The sequence below is a fragment of the Macaca thibetana genome, chromosome 14 (assembly GCF_024542745.1).
Source record: "Macaca thibetana thibetana isolate TM-01 chromosome 14, ASM2454274v1, whole genome shotgun sequence".
In the NCBI taxonomy this organism is placed as follows: Eukaryota; Metazoa; Chordata; class Mammalia; order Primates; family Cercopithecidae; genus Macaca; species Macaca thibetana.
In genome coordinates this window covers 63519261-63540080 of record NC_065591.1, presented here as the reverse complement: position 1 = coordinate 63540080, position 20820 = coordinate 63519261, and the positions used below count along the sequence as shown (strand labels likewise).

The 20820-nt window shown below is 44.2% G+C and overlaps 1 protein-coding gene across 8 annotated transcripts in view; it reads left to right on the top strand.

Annotated features, from left to right (window-relative positions):
• The window catches only part of NUMA1 (nuclear mitotic apparatus protein 1), an 82102-nt gene that overhangs the window by 44921 nt on the left and 16361 nt on the right, over positions 1 to 20820 (top strand). For all 8 annotated transcript variants that reach the window (XM_050756043.1, XM_050756042.1, XM_050756039.1 and 5 more), the window contains 7 exons: positions 2819 to 2892; positions 10390 to 10475; positions 15251 to 15330; positions 16457 to 16539; positions 17184 to 17264; positions 18626 to 18713; positions 20281 to 20404. In XM_050756043.1, the coding sequence (XP_050612000.1) occupies positions 2851 to 2892; positions 10390 to 10475; positions 15251 to 15330; positions 16457 to 16539; positions 17184 to 17264; positions 18626 to 18713; positions 20281 to 20404 (584 nt within the window). In that variant the 5' untranslated portion in view covers positions 2819 to 2850. The remainder of the gene's footprint in view (positions 1 to 2818; positions 2893 to 10389; positions 10476 to 15250; positions 15331 to 16456; positions 16540 to 17183; positions 17265 to 18625; positions 18714 to 20280; positions 20405 to 20820) is intronic.

The window sequence follows — 20820 nt, the reverse complement described above, 5'->3', positions numbered from 1 at the left end:
TGAAATGGTTCCAGGCTACCATTGCAAGGATCTGTTTTTCCATCAGCATCACCCAGTGTACTGGGTGGGGCCTGCCTCAGATTTCAGAGGGAGGGTGGGGAGGATGGTACTCTGACTGGGAGCCCTTGGGTTCCCAGCCAAAGTCTGCTTAAAGCTATAGTCCCAATGTAGAAGACTTAGCTGTGCTCCTGGCTTCAGTCATTCCTTACCCAGAGAAAAGGGAATGGCTGGGGCTCTCCTGAAGCCTCTCACCCTGATATTCTAGCTCTAAGAAAGTACCTCTTTACAGGCTTAGACCTGAAGAGCAGACAAGGTCCTTCAGGAGTTCCTAGTGGTGAATATTGGGTTCCTCGTATTTCTGTGCCTGGGGAACACAGAAAAGAATATTAGCCTTGACACTCATTTTCTTGAGCAGTGGAACTAGTTTTAGACAGGCTCTCCTGGGAGGACCTCAGGGTTGTATGTTTTGCCTCTGAGATGAAGAGGTTGGTTAAACCTCAGGACATTTTTAGTAGCACAGCTGTGAATCTTTCAAAGGGGGCAAGATCTGCCTACAGTTGCAAATAAAATTTCTGACTGAAGTGTTGGGCCTCATCAAAAAGAGTGCAAGTCTATAAGCAGCAGTGAAGATGGGGGAGAGGTGATCTCAGCCTCATTCCTTGTGATTTAATAGCTCAGAGGCCTTTTTTTAAAGAAGCCCCAGTTGAGTGTCTGGCTGTTGCCGCCCCACCACAGAGCCAAGTGTGGTCCCTCAAGCTTTAGTTTTGTCAACCACAGAAAAGCCTTATTGCAGTGCAGTACTTGGGGCTATCTGCATCCATCCATGCCTGTCCTCAAGGGCTATACAATCTTGCCCATGGATAGAGCATACTTGATGATAATCATCCAAGACTGAGGAACATAAGCCCCTTAGCTTCTTTGCCCTCCTGAGAGCTCTCTTAACCATTTCATTTGCCCTTGCCAAAGCCCAGGTGAATTGGCTCATTTCCAAGACTGATGCTGGCATGACATGTGGAATCATGTTGGATTATGCAGGGTCAGGAAGCACTTAATTGTAATTAGCATTTAGTTATATTTAGCATTTAATTATTTTCTTCTATTAGTGCTTCATGTATGTTTAATTTTACTCCCTCTCCTGCTATAAGCCCCTCAAAGGCAAGGACCATGTCATTGTCTCATTTTCTGTGTAACTTCTAGCACAGGATGATCACACACACACACACACACACACACACACACACATATATATATATATATATTTTGTTGTTGTTGTTGTTGTTGTTGTTTTGAGATGGAGTCTCGCTCTGTCACCCAGGCTGGAGTGCAGTGGCACAATCTCAGTTCACTGCAAGCTCCGCCTCCCGGGTTCACGCCATTCTCCTGCCTCAGCCTCCCGAGTAGCTGGGACTACAGGCGCCTGCCACCACGCCTGACTAATTTTTTTGTATTTTTAGTAGAGACGGGGTTTCACCGTTTTAGCCAGGATGGTCTCAATCTGCTGACCTTGTGATCCACCTGCCTTGGCCTCTCAAAGTGCTGGGATTACAGGCGTAAGCCACCACTCCCGGCGAGGATGATCATATTTAGGGACTAAGAAAATACCTTTCGGTTGGCTGATAAACAGAGTATACTTGGATAGGAAGGACCAAGAGATAATGGGGAATGAATTTTCAGATTTTTGTATCTCTTTCCCTTACTAGACAGTGAGCACCTTGTGGGCAAGAATGGTGTCTTTCTTGATCCCCAACTTGCATACAGTAGTCTGGTTCTGCAGAGCCCACACTCTGGAGATGCTAATATATGGGGAGACTTATAGGCGATGTGGCTCTTACCACTCTTGTTCCTCCTTCTAGAGTAGTTACAGACTGAGCACGTGTGGCAGGAGATGTGGGACAGGGCTCACTGTGCCCCTGGAGATTAGTGAAAATAGTAAGGGCTGCTAGGAGGTGTTGGTGAATATTTAGTTATCTGGCCTGTGGTCTCTTGGGTAGGTTGGCAGGCAGGTGGCAGAATCTCAATGGGAAAGGCAATTGGGGATGAGAACACCAGGACAGGTACCTAATTTTCATTAAATATTCCATGGGATCTCCTCCAGAATTGGACTTGACCTCATCCAGAGACCTACGTTTGAATATACTCAATCACCCATTTGAACCATGTTTGTGAAACATTTCTGTGGAAGATATAAAAATCCAGAAACTAGAACAGTTTCCCCAAGGACTTGGGTATTGTTAGGTAGAATTTGGGTACCTGTAGAAAGAGCTGGAAATCAACATTTTTGCTTAAGAACAGTAATTATTTATTGACAACCTACCATGTGCCAAGCACCGTCCTATTTGCTTTATCTTTAAGCATCACAATAACCCAGAGAGGTGTATGTGGATCCCATTTTGCAGATAAAGAAAAAGACTAAAAGAGGTGATGTTGCTTGTCTAAGGTCCTATGACCCTGGTCACATTAAATCAGCATCCAGACCCAGGTCTGCCTGAAAACCATGTTTGTTCCATATTTAAGGGCATCATGTCCCAAAGAGTAGGGTTGAAGACCAACTTTGAATGTTGTATTTTCTGTGGAACTGAAAAATTACATGGGGTAGACATTGAGTTAAATGCACAATTCTTTCCTGTCATCTCTGATATAAGCTCTATAGTAATTTTCATGTGTACTCAGCTTTCTAAAAATTCCCATGGTGTCTTGGTGGATTCAGTGACGAGCGATTTCAGTGTTGAGAGTTGGCATGTGGAACCATTTCACCTTTATTTCTTGATCATGGATATCTGATATGATTAACTGCTTTTCTCCCTCTCTTGGGTTCCAGGCGCATTGGAGTGACTGTCTGGTATCACCAAGATGACGCTTCACGCCACCCGGGGGGCCGCACTCCTCTCTTGGGTAAGTAGTCTTCCTCTCTTTTGTTGGCTATACTTCTCCAGGAAGCTTGAGAGGGTTAGGAGAGGAGTTTTATAGGAGCCAGGGCTATGTAAAGTCTTCTCATTTCTAGACTAAATAGTTTTCCTTTAGACTGCATGGAAATGCATTTTCATCTGCTCTGTGTATATTTTTCTGAATAAAAGGTTAAATGTGGGCTGGGCATGGTGGCTTATGCCTGTAATCCCAGCATTTTGGGAGTCCAAGGCAGGTGGATCACCTGAGGTCAGGAGTTCAAGACCAGCCTGGCCAAGCTGTTGAAAGCCCCCGTCTCTACTAAAAATACAAAAATTAACTGGGTGTGGTGGCGGGCACCTGTATTCCCAGCTACTCGGGAGGCTGAGGCAGGAGAATCACTTGAACCCGTGAGGCGGAGGTTGCAGTGAGCCAAGATCACACCATTGTACTCCAGCCTGGGCAACAGAGTGAGACTCTGTCTGAAAAATTTAAAAAAAAAAAAAAAGGGTAAATGCTGACCTTAGTGACCAACATATGCAGGGACTTTGGTCTTCAAAGGTCTTTAATCATAGGACAAGGTTCTTGTCACTCTCTTCCCCCCTTTCTGTCTGTTGCCATTGTCCATCAGCAAGTGTTGCCTTGCTGATTACTCCATCAAAATTCTTTTGCTAGATCATTCATATATTTTCTGCCACAGACAATGGCAAATGAAAAAATAATAGGATGCATTGGATATTTAAAGCTAGAGAGGCTGGATGTGGTGGCTCACACCTGTAATCCCAGCACTTTGGGAGGCTGAGGCAGGAGGATCGCTTGAGCCCTAGAGTTCAAGACCAGCCTGGGCAACATGGCAAAACCCTATCTCTACAGAAAATTAAAAAATCAGCTGGGCATGGTGTCGTGCACCTGTAGTCTCAGCTACTTGGGAGGCTAAGGTGGGAGGATCCCTTGAGCCATGAAGGTTGAGGCTGCACTGAGTCATGATTGCACCACTGCACTCCAGCCTGGACGACAGAGTGAGACCATGTTTCAAAAATATATATATAAATAAAAAATAAATAAAGCTAAAGAAACAGAGGAGACCATGGGGCATGGTGATAAATATGGGCCTCAGAGTCAGATGCCCAGCATGGAATCACAGCGCTGGTCCCTCTGACCCAGAGCAAGTTGGCCTCTCAGTATCTTTTTTTTTTTTTTTTTTTTTTTTTTGAGATGGAGTCTTGCTCTGTCGCCAGGCTGGGGTGCAGTGGCGCAATCTCGGCTCACTGCAACCTCTGCCTCCTGGGTTTAAGCAGTTCTCCTGCCTCAGCCTCCCGACTCGCTGGGACTACAGGCGCACACCATCACGCCCAGCTAATTTTTTTGTATTTTTAGTAGAGACGGGTTTCACCATGTTGGCTAGGATGGTCTTCATCTCCTGACTTCGTGGTCTGCCCTCCTTCGCCTCCCAGAGTGCTGAGATTACAGGTGTGAGCCACCGTGCCTGGCCAGTATCTTTTTTTTAATGGGGATGATTTTAAATTAAAATACCTCATAGAGTTCTACTTTTTCTTGGCACCATGAAAAAAATAAAATACCTCATGGGGTTATTACAAGGATAATGAGATACATTTAGTGTGTACAAGTACCCACACACTTGCAGTCATTTAGCATAATATCTCAATAAATCATAGTTCTTCGTATTTAAAATATTTCCTGGGCATGCTTGTTGAAGTAGGATATTTTAGTATTCACCCTGAGTACTGATTAATCAGGGCCAATTGGAGAGCCAACCATTTTTCTTTTTTTAAAAAACAGACATAGAGTCTCATTCTGTTGCCTAGATGGAGTACAGTGATGTAATCATAGTTCACCGTAACCTCAAACTTCGGGGCTCAAGCAGTCCTTCCACCTCAGCCTCCCAAGTAGCTAGGACCACAGGGGTACATGCCATGCTAATTTTTAAAAACTTTTTGTAGAGATGGGGTCTTTCTAAGTTGCCCAGGCTGGTCTCAAACTTCTGACCTCAAGCAAACTTCCCACCCTGGTCTCCCAAAGTGTTGGGATGGCAGACGTAAGCCACTGCACCTGGCTGCCAACTTTTTTTTAAATTAGAGAATATTTAAAAGGAAATGAATTTTTAATTTCCAGTTAGGGTTGAGTTAATAAGACAGGTTGTTTTAGTCATGATCAAATCTTAAGTGAGGAAATATATGTTTAATGAACAAAATATTCATTCTTAGTCTTCAGTTTCTGAAATGGATGTAATTTTCTTTTGTGTAGCTTAAAATGGGTATTTTTATATTTATATATTTTATAATTATATTGCATGCCGTTTTATTCTCTATTAGGAACATTGTCTCTTCCTTCTCCTACTCTCCTCGCATTTCCCCCCAAAAAGGCTGGTTGGGTTTTAGGGGAACCTGAGCAACATCTCTAATTCAATGCAAGTAACTGAATGTTGGGGGCTTCTTTAGCCACATCATTTTATGTTGATTGGTTTATTTATTTAGGTTCTAGGTTTGTTTTTACGGTGACTACTACTGTTACAGAGAATAAACACAAGACTAATTTTATTTATTTATTTATTTAGAGACAGTGTTGCTCTGTCACCCAGGCTTGAATGCAGTGGTGTGATCACGGCTAACTGCAGCTTCCACCTCCTGGGCTCAAGCAGTCCCCCCACTTCAGCCTCTCTAGTAGCTGGGACCACAGTCATGCACCACCATGCCCGGCTAATTTTTTGTATTTTTGGTAAAGACTTGGTTTTGCCATTTTTTCCCAGGCTGGTCTTGATTTCCTGAGCTCAAGCGATCCACCCGCCTTGACCTCCCAAAGTGTTAGGCATGAGCCACTGCACCTGGCCTAAGACTAGTTTTATTTATAGCAGCTACTTATATCCTTTTCTCAAAAGTCACAGTAAATATGCATGAGGCCAGCTCACACCTGTAATCCCAGCACTTTGGGAGGCTGAGGTGGAGGATCACTTGAGCTCAGAAGTTTGCAACCACCCTGGGCAACATGGCGAAACCCTGTCTCTTCAAAAAATACAAAAATTAGCTGGGCGTGGTGGTGTGCTCCTGTGCTTCTAGCTACTCAGGAGGCTGAGGTGGGAGGATCACCTGAGGCTGTGGAGGTTGAAGCTGCAGTGAGTTGTGATCGTGCCACTACACTCCAACCTGGACAATAGAGTGAGAGCCTGTCTAAAAAGAAAAACAAAGAACATGCATGAAATTGTTAAAAGTATTGTTATATGTGCCGGGTTCAGTAGTGCACACCTGTAGTCCCAGCTACTTGGGAAGCTGAGATGGGAGAATTGCTTGAGCCCAGGAGTTTGAGGTTGCAGTTAGCCATGATTGCATCTGTAAATAGCTGCTGCACTCCAACCTATAACATAGCAAGAGCCTGTCTTTTAAAAATATATATGAATATAGTTATAGAGAATTTTTTCAATTTAAACAAAAGTTGTGGAGCTAAAGCAAATTTTATGAAACTGTAGTAGCATGAAATAATGCATCTGTTATGTTAGTGAGAAGAGTGGCATAGAACATACACATACACACACACGGTAATTCCAACTACAGTTTAAAAAAAATTACTGGCCAGGCGCGGTGGCTCAAGCCTGTAATCCCAGCACTTTGGGAGGCCGAGACGGATGGATCACGAGGTCAGGAGATCGAGACCATCCTGGCTAACACAGTGAAACCCCGTCTCTACTAAAAAAATACAAAAAACTAGCCGGGCAAGGTGGCGGATGCTTGTAGTCCCAGCTACTCGGGAGGCTGAGGCAGGAGAATAGCGTAAACCCGGGAGGCGGAGCTTGCAGTGAGCTGAGATCTGGCCACTGCACTCCAGCCTGGGCGACAGAGCGAGACTCTGTCTCAAAAAAATAAATAAATAAATAAATAAATAAAATTACCTACGAAAAAACGAAATAAATACGTCAAAATGGAAAAAGTACCTGTATTAAAATACTAGAATTATTGGGAGTTCTGTTTTTTGTCTTCTTAATTTTCAGTAATTTATAACATAAAAATAAATTAGTGGTTTATTTTATTAATACTTAAATTATAGCTTGAAACTATTCTGTAAACAGCAGTTAATAATGAATAAACTGTTACAGGATATTTTAAGATTTGACAACCTTGAGCAACCCTGCAATCCTAAAGGGCAACTCTTAAGTTACATGGTGAGCCTGGTCCTCACTCTCATGTTTTATGTCCTGACTAGAGATGAAGGAACTTCTCTACTTCCTTAACTTTTAAATAATTCACAGGAAGAAAAGTCTTTTTATATCCATGAAAGGAACTGTGGCTGGATTATTACCCAATTGGTATATGTGATGAATCCAGATTCCTTAGGAGACTTTACATCAGCTAATTGGTATGATTTTTTAGTCTTGTTAGTGAACAAGCATCCATAGCCCTTGAATGTTTTACCTAGATTGCAGGTATTGATAGGAGATGGTTTCGCCTTGGCAGTCTCTCCATTTTCTGCAGGTAAAATGGAATCTTGGCCTGAAGTTTTCAGAATCTTCTTAGAAAACTTACAATGACCTGTCCTGACCAATTAGATTGAGCTTTTTTCAAAAGACAGTATAAATATTTTATAAATATATTAGCAAACTCTTTAAGATGTCAATAAGTCACATTTTATTTCACATTAAAAAACTTTTAATCTGTTTTAATTTGGATTCATCTAAAAGATTCCCCTTTTTGAGATAGGGTCTTGCTCTGTGACCCAGGCTGGAATGCAGTTGCATTCATGGCAGCCTGGAACTCCTGCCCTCAATCCTCTGCCTCCCACCTTAGCCTCCTGAGCAGCTAGGACCATAGACATCACAGACATGCACCACCATGCTGGGCTGTTTTTTGTTGTTGTTGTTTTTTGTTGTTGTTGTTTTAATTTTTTGGTGACAGGGTCTTGCTGTGTGGCCTAGGCTGATCTCAAACTTCTGGCCTCAATCGATCCTCCCTCCTCATCGTCCCAAAGCACTGGGATTACAGGCATGAGCCACCACACCTGGCCTAAAAGTTTTATTTATTTATTTATTTATTTATTTTTTTGAGACAGGGTCTCAATCACTCTAGTTGCCCAGGCTAGAGTGCAGTGGTGTGATAATAGCTCACTGTAGCCTTGACCTCCTGGGCTCAAGCGATCTTCCCACATCAGCCTCCCAAGTAGCAGGGACTACAGTAGCATACAGGCGCAAGCCACCTCACCCAGCTAATAATTTTTTTTTAATTATTATTTTGTAGAGACAGGGTCTCCTTATGTTGCCCAGGCTGGTCTTGAACTCCTGGCCTCAAGCAGTCCTTCTGCCTCAGCCTCCCCAAGTGCTGGGATTACAAGCATGGGCCACTGCACCTGACCTTAAAGTTGTTTCTAAATGTGAAAGTATTTAACTGAAATAAATACTATCATGTCTGTAGAGGAATCATTGATTTTTTAAAATCCTCTTAATTCTATAGTGCATGCAGCTAACTTAACTGTTAAGAAATACAAATGTTATATCTACTTCATTATTTTAATTTTATTAGCCATAATAGTGCCTTATGTTTAATACTCTTTTTTTTTTTTTTTTTTTTTTTTTGAGATGTCTCACTCTGTTTCCCAGGCCACAGTGCAGGGACACTATCATAGCTCATTGTAACTTCTCCAGCTCCTGGGCTCAAATGATCCACCCACCTCAGCCTCTTATGTAGCTAGGACTTACAGGCACCATGTCCAGCTTGCTTGCTTGCTTATTTATTTATTTGGTAGAGACAAGGTACTGTTATGTTGCCCAAGGTGATCCTAAACTCCCAGCCTCAAGCAGTCCCCCTACCTCAGCCTCCCAAAGTGCTGGGATTACAGGTGTGAGCCACTGCGCCTGTCCTACTTTGTATTTTTTTAAATGTGTTTTTTAAATGCATCTATAATCCATTTGAGCTCACACTGGTCCTTTGAAGTAGATAAGGTAGGGGTTCCATCCATTTGGCACGAGAGAAAACTAGTGCAGAGAGAAATAAAGTTTATAACAAAGGTTGCTGGCAAGTTCCTGGAGGAGCTGGGCCCAAAATGTATATGTACTGGCTCCCAGCCCAAATATAGAGAATACATTTATAAGCAATAGAATCTAGTTGTCTGCACATAACCACTATGCTGAAGTTCTTTAAAATACCTTGTTTCTTAAAGCAGGCTCAGTCTCTCTCCCCTCTTAGTGCTGAATATGTGAATAATTAACTTAGCAAACCGTTTCTTCTTATAGTAATAAAAAAGTAAACTTCAGCCCAGATTACTTCTGAACTTTACTGCCTATGGAATTCATGAGGTTTTCCTGTAGAAGTCGACGTGTATACTTATTGAATAACCTGTGTACCTGATGCATGTGACCCCTGGTGAATTTTCTAGTGGTAAAAACTGATTTAGATGTATGCCTATCTGAAGCCAAAGAATGGGAACAGGCAACTAAATCAGAATAAGAAGTTTTTCTTTGAGATTCCCAGCCCAGCTCGTCATCTTCTTTCATTCCCACCCCGTTTTTTTTCCTTTCCTTTTCTTTCTTTTTTTTTTCCTTTGGAGACAGGGTCTTGCTCTGTCACCCAGGCTAGAGTACAGTGATGCAATCTCAGCTCACTGCAGCCTCGACCTCCCTGGGCTAAGGTGATCCTCCCACCTCAGCCTTCTAAGTAGCTGGGACTGCAGGTGTGTGCCACCACACCTGGCTAATTTTTTGTATTTTTTGTAGAACAGGGTTTCACCATGTTGCCCAGGCCCGTCTTGAACTCCTGAGCTCAAGTGATCTTCCTGCCTCAGCCTCCCAAAGTGCTAGGATTGCAGGTGTGAGCCACCACGCCTGGATCCCTCCACCCACTTTTTAAAAAATCATCTTGTTCCCCTATTGTTTTTCCCTTCTCCCCTCAGCCAGAGTTTTATGTGTGGAAAGAATAAAAATGCGTTAATAAGATTTTATATCTTTGTGGGAGTGTATAGCATATATGTAATATTTATGTTTTGAATAGATATTTGAAAATTCAAGAGCTACAAAGGGCTATAATATAAAAATCCAAGAGATATAGAAACTTATAATGTAAACATTCAAGAAATACAAAGGGCTATAGTACATTCAAGAGCTACAGAGAGTTATAATGTAAGAGCCTTTCTTTTCCCACCTCAGACTCCCTGCTGTCAAATTCCTCTCTTTAGAAGCAATGTTAGTACCAATTTATTGGTGTATCCTTCCAAAAGCATTTTATGCCTAAAAGTATACTCCCAGTGCTGGAACATCTTAGGAGAGTTTAAGCTTTTATTTAGTTGAAGCCAAAGGAAGGACTCTCTGATGGTTGCATTTCAGGTGGCTGTAACTGGATGAGTGAGTGCAGCAGCACTCCTTCCTGAAATTAAAAACCTGAGAATCATCAGTTCTTTTATTCCTATAGCCTACAACTGTAAGCACTCACATTGAGCCTCTGGGAAAAGGAGCAAACCACATTGCTTCTGGCGTTTGTAACGTCTCACTAGGCTGTTCCCCTTGATTCACAGGTGAACAGTCTACATGTGGCTGACCCTGTGGAGGCTGTGCTGCAGCTCCAGGACTGCAGCATCTTCATCAAGATCATTGACAGACTGTGAGTACACACCATACGTCTCTCTAGCCTCTAAGGCAAAGCTGATTGCTGGGGTGGGAGCTGTATTTGTTCTCTTTACTTGGTGATGGCTATGACCAGAAATCAGGGGCAGGATTGGGACATCATAAGCCAGGGTGGGGCCTAAAGGCAAGAATACATTGACTTCATCTTCCAGTCGCTGTGCCACTCCATGGGAGAGGTTTCGCGCTTGTCCCATCCTGAGGCTTCTGCACTCTTGCACAGGAGAGCCACCAAGGCTCCATGCCCTCACATTTTTACAAGTGCTCACTCATTCTCTTGTCCCACCAGAAGCCTTCTACAACCCTCTTTTCTTGACTCATCCCTACCCTATGCCACAAGCCCTCTTTGCAACCTTCTGAGGGAAGAAAGGGAAAGCTCTCACATCTGAAGGAAAGAAGAAACACCTAGAAATCTCATCTGTAACTTGTTAGCACAGTACAGATATGCCTCTTTCTAAGCCATTATAAAATAAATACACTTCTGGGGTTTTTACTGCCTCAATTAACTTGTTTTCTGAGGTCCAAGAGCATTTAAAAAGCTTGTTGTTACCATGCAGCAAGGATTGTGGTTTGGCCTTTTGGTCTGTGTCTTTAGCACATTTCCTTTGAACATCACAGTTATCTGGGAAATGAATAGAGTGGGGCTTCCTCCCAGTATCCTACCTTTTTGGGACCGAGCATAGATCAGTCGTCTTTTTTTTTTTTTTTTTTAAGAAAGCACATTAGATTGTTTATCCCAGGCCAAGGATAAACTGAAGTGTTGAAGGTGTTTATGTGCCATACGTGGCAGTTAGGAACTGGTATTAGGGACTCACATCTCTGTGAAGCAAGCACTTTACCCATTCATAGGTAACAGCTCATTGATAGGGAAAGAAGGTAGAGTTAAGCTTAACAAAGGCCAGAACTGTGTCTGATTCATCTTGGGGTCTTCCCTACACTACATTGATTAGGTTTAGTTAATGTTTGTTGAGTAAAGAGATGAGTTGGTATTCTCCATCAGCAAGGTCTAGTGGGGCTGAGTAGCCCAGGACAGATGGGTCTGCTAAAGTGGTTTTTTATTTGAAATGTGTGTTGGTCGTGGGTTGTCTTATAGGATTTTTAAAAATTCCATATTCTCTAACCGGGACCTGCCTTAGTAACTCTAAAAGAAGTCACTGTTCTTATTTGGGTCCAGACACTACCATTTTCTCTTCCAGTTACCCAGGCAGGACATTTCAACATCATCTTGACTTCTCTCTCTCCTTGGCGCTGATCTCTAATTGGTCATCATCCTCTCTGCTCACAACCAATGTCCCTCCCTCTGCCTCATTCTAGTTCTTCTAGCCTAGTTCTTCTCTAATCTGTCCTTATTGCAGTTCATTCCTATACATGAGTTCTCAATAATCTTTCTCAAATCTTGTTTTCTTTGTGACACTTCAGTGACTCTTCATCAAACCTCAGGAGTATTCGTTTTTAATAGGTAGAAATCTAAAATTTTCAGCCTGGTGTTTAAGATCTTTCATCAGGGGGTCATTTCCTCTCACCAGTTTTGTGTCCTGCTTTTTTTTCACCCCACTCAACACCACCTCATTTTTTTTTAATCTTATAGAAATTCTTAAATCCTGGATTCTGTTAATTGCATTATTATGGTGCGGCTTAACTTGTTCCACTGTTCCCCTTGCTGCCTATATACTGAAAATTAGATCTAAGCTTGATTCACTTTTTTTTTTTTTTTTGGCACAGACACTTCACAGTTGGGGTTGTGTACCACCTGTAAGTCAGCATTTTGGAACTTCTATTGAAAATCATTATTTTGCAAACCCTAAGGAAGTGACAGATCCAGGCACCTACCATTAATGGCTGGTAAAACCATTAGGCTGGCAATACCTAACTCTGTGTTTAATTTTAACCTCACTAAAAGTGAAGCAGCCAGGTATAATATGCCTTGTATTGTAACACAAAATATGGGGCAGCATGCTTTTATGACCTCAGAATAGATCAAGGAACTTTTGCTTTTGAAGAGAGAAATTTCCTTGGCCTGGTGACAAGAGCAGTAGATGTGCCCAAGAGTAAGGATGTGTGTTGTCCTTGGGTTAGCCACTGTAGGTTTATAACCTGGTAGGAAATTTTCATAGGAAGCATCAAAAATTCAAGATGCTCATTTTCAAGTTGTCTTCTAGGGTGTTGCCTGAACCTAGGCTGCAGTAGAAGGGGGAGTTGGAGGTAGGCGATATTAAAATCCCAGGTTAACGCTCATCTCCATCTCAGATCCAGCACATTGCAGACCAGCTTCCTTTTGGGAAATGGAGGTTCTTGGTTAATATGTTCTGGCTCTTACATTTCTGGTACTGCTACTAGTGCCAACCTAAATCAGCAGCCTAGTTCTCAGCAGAAGGCAGCAGAGGATGGCAAGGTTGAAGGGTAGATAGAAGCTGTGAGAGTTGGATGACTCCTGTCTGCACACTGGACAAGGGGCGCCCTGAGAAAAATAATTCTTTAAAAAAAAAAAAGAAGCTGTGGGACTTGAGGAGGGTTTAATTGCTTGGCCACTTGGCCTTCTCTATGGGAAAATTAACTGGGATCAACCCCTCTGACAAGTTTCCCTTTCTGTTCTTCTGTGCGTGAATAGCCTAAAGCAAAAAAGGCTGTCCCATCTCTTTGATAGCTGTGAGGCTTGAACAACAAAGTATAGTGGAGGCATTTTGCCAGAAAACTTACAGTTCTGATGTTTATCTTGCTGACATTTATTTCTGCTCTTCTCAGTAAAAAGCATCCCTCAGTTGTCAGTCAGCCCATGTGTATTGAGCACCTACTTTATTCCTCGCTTTCAGCTAGTGCAGTTGGAGTGGGCAGTTGTAAATGGTGCAGTTGCATTCATGAGTGCTGCAGGAAGACCTGGAGGACAGCGGAGGCATGACTGGCAGGAGTTGTGGATGGCTTCCTGACAGAGATGAGACTTCAGCACTGTCTTAAAGGATGGGCTGGATTTCTGTAGGATTACTGTTGTCCAAAGCATGCTCCATGCAGCTTTACTTAAACCAGGCTTTGTGAGGGGTAGGGGGAAGGGTTTTGTGATCAAATAGGTTTAGGAAATAATGCATGTTGTATCTTCTATAAAAATGTTCAGTTTAGTTTAACCCAGCATTTCTCAAACATTTCACCTGAGAACCTCTTTTTATTTTTAGTTAATGGAATACTCTGAGGTAAATATTGCTCCACACTGAGCCAAGGAGTCACAACATTCCAGATTGTGGGTGGGTAGGGGAAATGGCTCATTTGGGAGTCTGTAAGAGATTAGCATCTCCTTAAGACTTTGTAGGAGTCTCTGATCTCAGACCAACTATCCAGACAGAGTGCCTCTATTGGGGGATTCACTTGGAAGAAGCCTTTGTAATCACATGGGGTATGGGGGGAGGTACACTCATAGTCTTGGCTTGGATGACGCTTGTGCTTTCATGATGTCTCTGGCACTGGAAGTTTCTGGACCTGCCCTGCCCTCCAGAAAGTTGGCTGAGAACTAGGGGTTTAGATTCTCACTAATCAGGATCTCCCACTGTAGCCTAGAGAATTCAGCTTTCTAACTGAAGTGGTATTTTACCTGCTGCTTCTGAAAATGGAACCGCAGTTAGCTAGGGCATCCAGCAAAGTTCCCCTACTAGGCTGAAGGCTGAGATGGCAAAAGCCTCCCAGAGGAGGATCCCAGGGATTAGTATTCTTTTTTTTTTTTTGAGACAGAATCTCCCTCTGTCTCCCAGGCTGGAGTGCAGTGGCACCATCTCTGCTGACTGTAATCTCTGTCTCGGGTTGAAGCAATTCTGCCTCAGCCTCCTGGGCTGTGTGAGAGCTCCCCCTGCTGTCTCCCTCTCCTCATGGCTCTCTTCACACTGCCTGCTCTTCCAGTAAAGCAAGTAGAGACAAGAACCACTAATCGAGAATACTAGTCCTGGCTGGGCACGGTGGCTCCAGCCTGTAATCCCAGCACTTTGAGAGGCTGAGGTGGGTGGAGGTCAGGAGTTTGAGACCAGCCTGGCCAACATGGCGAAACCCCATCTCTACTAAAAAATAAAAAAATTAGCCAGGTGTGGCGGTCCATGCCTGTAATCCCAGCTACTTGGGAGGCTGAGGCAGGAGGATTGCTTAAACCCAGGAGACAGAGGTTACAGTGAGCCGAGATCGTGCCACTGCATTCCAGCATGGGCGACAGAGTGAGATTCTGTCTCAAAAAAACAAACAAAAAACTAGTCCCTGGGATCCTCCTCTGGGAGGCTTTTTGCCATCTCAGCCTTCAGCCTAGTGGGGGAACTTCACCCTGTCACTTCAGAGCCTTGTTTCCTCCTGTTCTTTCAGTTCTTGGATGTGTTTTTTCTTCCCCATGGTCTTCTCTCACTCTTACCCTAGGTGTGTTCTCCAGGCTTCCTGACAGCTTAGAGTTGAGACATTCCAGATGGTGTAATCTAGCTTCCCATTCATCTGGGCTGCCTCCATCTCCTCTTGGCCCCTTTCCACAGAGCTTTTTTATATTTGCAAAGAGGATGATAGAATGCCATCTTTTCCAGAAGAACCCCATGCCTCAAGTCCCCACTTCCCACCCACCAGACAGTTCCTTCTGGATAAATGGTGTCCTGGTATCTGTCACCTGTCTCCCAATCTGATCTGGATCTCTTCTAGATCCAGCAGAGATCAAGACTGGAAGGAATGGGGAGGTAGTATGAAATGCAGCAGCAAAGAGGCAAAGATTGCTGAATACTCTGGTCCTAATACTTGCTCTTTTTCTAGCCATGGCACTGAAGAGGGACAGCAAATCTTGCAGCAGCCGGTGCCAGAGAGACTGGACTTTGTTTGCAGTTTTTTGCAGAGTAAGCACCTTTCTTATCCAGCTATGAAGAAGCTGCTTCCTCAGCTCGTGGGATTGGAGAGTCCAGAGGAACTAGTTCATGAGTGTCTAGAGGAGAAAAATTTCAAGACTCCCCACTCTTTAACACAAAGATGAAAACAGCTGGTTCAGATCCCCTGGGTCTTGTGATGCCTCCATCAGTTGGTGTAAGAAGAGTGTCCCTTCAGTCCCAGAGCCCTTCTCAGAGATCTAGGTGTAGCCAGAAGGTTACTTTTTGGGACCTATCACCTTGAACTCTTTGAGCACCTTAAGTTTCTGTTCCCCCCAGCTTCAAGGAGATAGAAGCGAGAGTCTTTCCCTTGCAAGAAAAACTATTTTTCCCAGATAACTTTGAATTCGTTGCTTAGGCGATAGGTATAGGGGCAGAGGCAGATTAAGGTTGATCTTGACCTCCCTCACTGCTTGTGTGACCTTTCTGGATGTAGGTTCCCTATGTATAATATGGAGATGATAGCTGCTCTTCAAGTGGATGGGTGGATTAAATAAGAACATATGCAAAGCTTCTAGTGCAGTGCTTTTCAGCTCCCCTCCCCTTGTCCAGCCTTAGACCACACAGTCCTCGTCTTTGACATGGGGAGCTAGCTGCCATCTCCACTCCTAGAGAATTATAGGAAAAGTGAGGCTATATTTAGATAAAGCAAGGTGTTAATAATTGAGCCCAGACCCTTGGGCAGCATGAGAGTCAGGTATCCCCAGGTGTCCTCCTCTGACCTAGCTGCAGGTTTCCTCTGTGATCTCAGTTGGAACAGGATTCTAAGTGACCTGGCATCTCTGGGCTCTTCCTCTGTGGTGCTGAGAGAGAGTTGGTGAGTGGGTGGGAGAGTGCAATGTCATGACCCAGAGTTGCTGTGAATTCCCAGGCTGCTTTCTTCTTCCATTATCCCTGTAGCCCTTGGATTGACCCAGGATAGAACTGACTTCAGATGGAAAATTGTAAGGCAGGGGAAAGAGGGCATAAGGAGTAAGGAGCCCTACATCTCATAGCTCCACCAGAGATAGCCATTCTGCTCCCCAGATTTAAGTGTTCTGGGATTTCAGGTATGGTTCCCAGGAAGTTCACCCTGTTTTCTACATTGTTGTCATTGCAGAAAATCAAAAACATCCCTCTTCTCCAGAATGCCTGGTGTCTGCACAGAAGGTGCTAGAGGGATCAGAGCTGGAATTGGCCAAGGTACTTATGGAATACCCGACTGGGGAGGCAAAGCAGGGTTGGAGTGATGGTACCCGAGGGACCCTGCAGGGCCTTCTCTTAACCCAAGGGGAGATGATGGGTGCTTTATTTCTGGGGCTCTAGTACATTGGAGGTGGAACCAGGCAGCCACCTGTCTGAGTCAGAGGCTGATTTAGCCCAAGGATTCTAGGAGCCCATGATCTTATGACAGAGATTATGAAATAAACAATAGTTTACTAGACCATTACTGCGGGCCTTGGTGGAGACCTGGCAGAAATCAGGTCTCACTCGACTATCACCAAATTTTTATTATAGCTCAGTCTGCGTCATTCCCTCTGTTCTTTCTGGGTGCTGACCTATAGAGGGTACCTAAAGCTTCTCACCCAGGGTTCCATGAGTCCAGGAATTGAGCCATGCAGGAATCTTGGTGCTCAGCTTTTTGTATAGTGTACGCTGTGTCCTCAATTGAAAAAAAAACCCAAAATGTTTCCTGGAGCTATTAAGGATGGTGGCCTGGGGTTGCTGAATTCTAGGACTTTCAGAAGAATCGCCAGAATAGCTCAGAGTCCCCAGAACTGCCCAGAATGGGGCCACTGAGACAAGAGACAGCCCCACTCAGTGACTGCCTCCTGTTTGGCTTCTAGATGACCATGCTGCTCTTGTACCACTCTACCATGAGCTCCAAAAGTCCCAGGGACTGGGAACAGTTTGAATATAAAATTCAGGTAAGCCCTTGTGCCTCCATGCCACCTAGCGGGCCTAGCCCGTGCTTCACCTCACCTGACTTGTTTTTCTTTGAACAGCAGATACTGGTCTTTTTAAAAATACAGTTATAACAGTTATTGCCATTCATCATAGAAAATCTGGGAAATGTTGAAAAGCATGCAGAAGGAAATAACAGTTGCCGATAAACTCATTCCCAGAGGTTGCTAACATTTTAAAGGATGTACTTTCAAGTCCTTTTTTATGTGCATATATTTAACTGTAATATATGTTTTAGGATAATACATAGAAATTATTCTCTGTTCCTATATGTGTTTCTGTGTGTGTGTGTGTGTGTGTGTTTCCACAGAACTTGCACTTCATTTATCTCATCCTTTCCTCTGGTAGGGTCATCTGGAAGAGGCCAACATAGTTATATATAAAAGCTTCCTGGCCGGGTGTGGTGGCTCACACCTATAATCCCAGCACTTTGGGAGGCTGAGACAGGAGGATTGCTTGAGGCCAGGAGTTCAAGATCAGCCTGGGTAACATAGCGAGACCCTGTCTCAACAAAAAAGATTTTTTTAAAAAAATGAACTGGCCAGGCATGGTGGCTCAAGCCTGTAATCCCAGCACTTTGGGAGGCCGAGGCGGGCGGATCACGAGGTCAGGAGATCGAGACCATCCTGGTGGCTAACACGGTGAAACCCCGTCTCTACTAAAAATACGTAAAACTAGCTGGGCGAGCTGGCGGGCGCCTGTAGTCCCAGCTACTCGGGAGGCTGAGGCAGGAGAATGGCATAAACCCGGGAGGCGGAGCTTGCAGTGAGCTGAAATCTGGCCACTGCACTCCAGCCTGCGTGACAGAGCGAGACTCCGTCTCAAAAAAAAAAAAAAAAAAAAAAAGAATTGGGTGTGGCAGTGTGTGTCTGTAGTTCTAGCTACTTGGGAAGCTGAGGAGGAGGAGTTGACTCCAGGAGTTGGAGGTTATAGTGAGCTATGATTGTGCTGCTGTGTTCCAGCCTGGGTGACATAGCAAGACCTTGTTCCTTAACAACAATAACAATAAAAGCAACTTTCTGATTGTGTTACTTTCCTTAACAGTCACTTCGCTTGTGGTCAGGAGTGCAGTCAGTCAGGAACTCTGATTTGGGTACATCTTGAGGGGAGGTGGGAGGGAAGGGAGCAAGTGGGGTGAACATATCTCTAGTTGAATGTTGTTGGCTGGGTCATAGGACCTCAGCTCTGAGAGGGAGAATGGGATCCAGCAGGCTTCTAGGGCACGAGGGAGCCAGGGACTGGCACTGCCAGGGTGGAGCTCCTGGCAGCCATCCTTTCAGAGGCCTAACACCTCAGTGATGTTCTTTTTCTCTCTGTGGCCCAGGCTGAGTTGGCTGTCATTCTTAAATTTGTGCTGGACCATGAGGATGGGCTAAACCTTAATGAGGACCTAGAGAACTTCCTACGGAAAGGTGAGTAGGTACATACTCCTGAGAATCCCCTCATCTCTGAAATGGGGAATACTAGGATCCTGAGTTGTCAAGAAGTGCGGTGGGGGTTTGTTTCTGTCTGCAACACAAGGCAGAGTTGGTGGTCAGGAAAAGTGTGTGTAATGGAGTAGGTCGATTTCTGGGTCATGTATCATCTCAGTTCCTATGGAGCTCCTCCTTGCTGCCTGGCAGCAGTGATGTAGGATATTTACAAGTGATCATACCTACTTTTGTTTTTTATTTTTTAAACAATCATTACTCTAGGCTTAGAAGCTGATAATGTGCAGTCTTTTTTTTTTTTTTTTTTGAGATGGAGTCTCTCTCTGTCACCCAGGCTGGAGTGCGGTGGTGTGATCTCAGCTCACTGCAACCTCCGCTTCCCAAGTTCAAGCAGTTCTCCTGCTTCAGCCTCCTAAGTAGCTGGAATTACAGGTGCATGCCACCACACCTGGCTAATTTTTGTATTTTTTGTAGAGATGGCGTTAAACCATGTTGATTAGGCTGGTCTCAAACTCCTGACATCAGGTGATCTACCTGCCTCAGCCTCCCAAAGTGTTAGGATTATAGGCATGAGCCACTGCGCCCAGCCCACAGTCTTTTAAAAAATGTTTTTCCCATCATGTAGCACATGTTCTAGGTGGAAAGGCAGATACATAAACCAGGAAATATGATAAGGAATCTAAGTATGGAATATATCAATGGTCTCGGCTGGTGCTACAGTAGAAAGAGTGATCGTTCTGCTGGTCTTCTGAGGAAGAGGTCAGCTGGTGGATGATAGGAATGTAAGAAGGAGGTCTAGGCGAGTTCTAGCCATTGAGTTTGATGTTCCTTGTATTCAGGTTCCTCATGAGACCTTCAGGTGGAGATGTTGGAAATGTGAGTCCAGAATTCAGGAGCTGGCTCTGGACCAGAAGATAGGTTTGCAAGTCAGCATTGGATGGCCACTGAATCCGTGGGCACTATGGGCAGAGCCAGGAGGCCCCATCAGATCTCTGGGAGCTTAGAGGGTGGGTAGAGGAGGGAGGAGCAGATGAGGAGACTAAGAATGGGTAATTAGAGGTAGGAAAGTCCTACAAAAGTGGTCACAGAAACCAAGGAAAGAGAAGGGTTTTGAGGAGGGCATTTTGGAGGTACAAGACTTTGGGGGGAAGAATTCCAAATGGCAGTCAGTGGCTCTGTTAGGAAAGGTTGTTGGGGGCTACGAGGAGATCCTGCTCAGGGCTCCCCAATCCGTCTCTGCAGTATGGACTTGAGGAAAAAGCTGAGCACTTGGTGCAGTTTCTGAGCCAGAGAACACCCTCACTCCACTGTGCTCTGAGTAGTGATGCTCTGTAGAAATGGAAGCCCTGCACTTTATTTTGGTTAGAGACACGGAACTGTGGATAACCCAGACACCAGGTTCTGCCCAGTGCCTTCCTTGGTAGTTTACATATAAGTATCCACAGATTCACTCCCACTAAGGCCAAGTTCTCAGATTGCATAAAGATGCAAATCTTTTCACCTTCTTACTAATCTTTGTTAATTTATTTTGTCTATTTCTTACCCCCAGCTCCTGTCCCTTCTACCTGTTCTAGCACATTCCCTGAAGAGCTCTCCCCACCTAGCCACCAGGCCAAGAGGGAGATTCGCTTCCTAGAGCTACAGAAGGTTGCCTCCTCTTCCAGTGGGAACAAGTATGTTCTGGGCCTTTCCTCCTGGGATAGGGCCTCAGCATCCATCTATTCCTCACATTCCTACCTTCTAGAGTTAAGCTGTTGACCAGCCTCTAGGAGTGCTTGGAGAATCCTGTAGATCTGGGATCTCCTCACCTCCCCAGTATTAATGGGGGGAATTGGGATTTGTCATGCGCAGAAGGTCTCCCTCAAAAGCTGTTCCCTGTTTATGGAATACCCTTCTTCCTCAAAGACTACAATGAAGTCCCTTCTCTTAGTACATCTCTGCAGAGCCAAGGATAATGTATCACTTTTTTTTTTCTGACAAAGAAATTAAGGCAGTGAGAAGAAAAATTTTCTCAAGATCATGTCATGAGGCTTGAGGTAGCACTGCAAATAGAACCCAGGTGCACAGGCCTCCCAGCTGCTAGTGGACA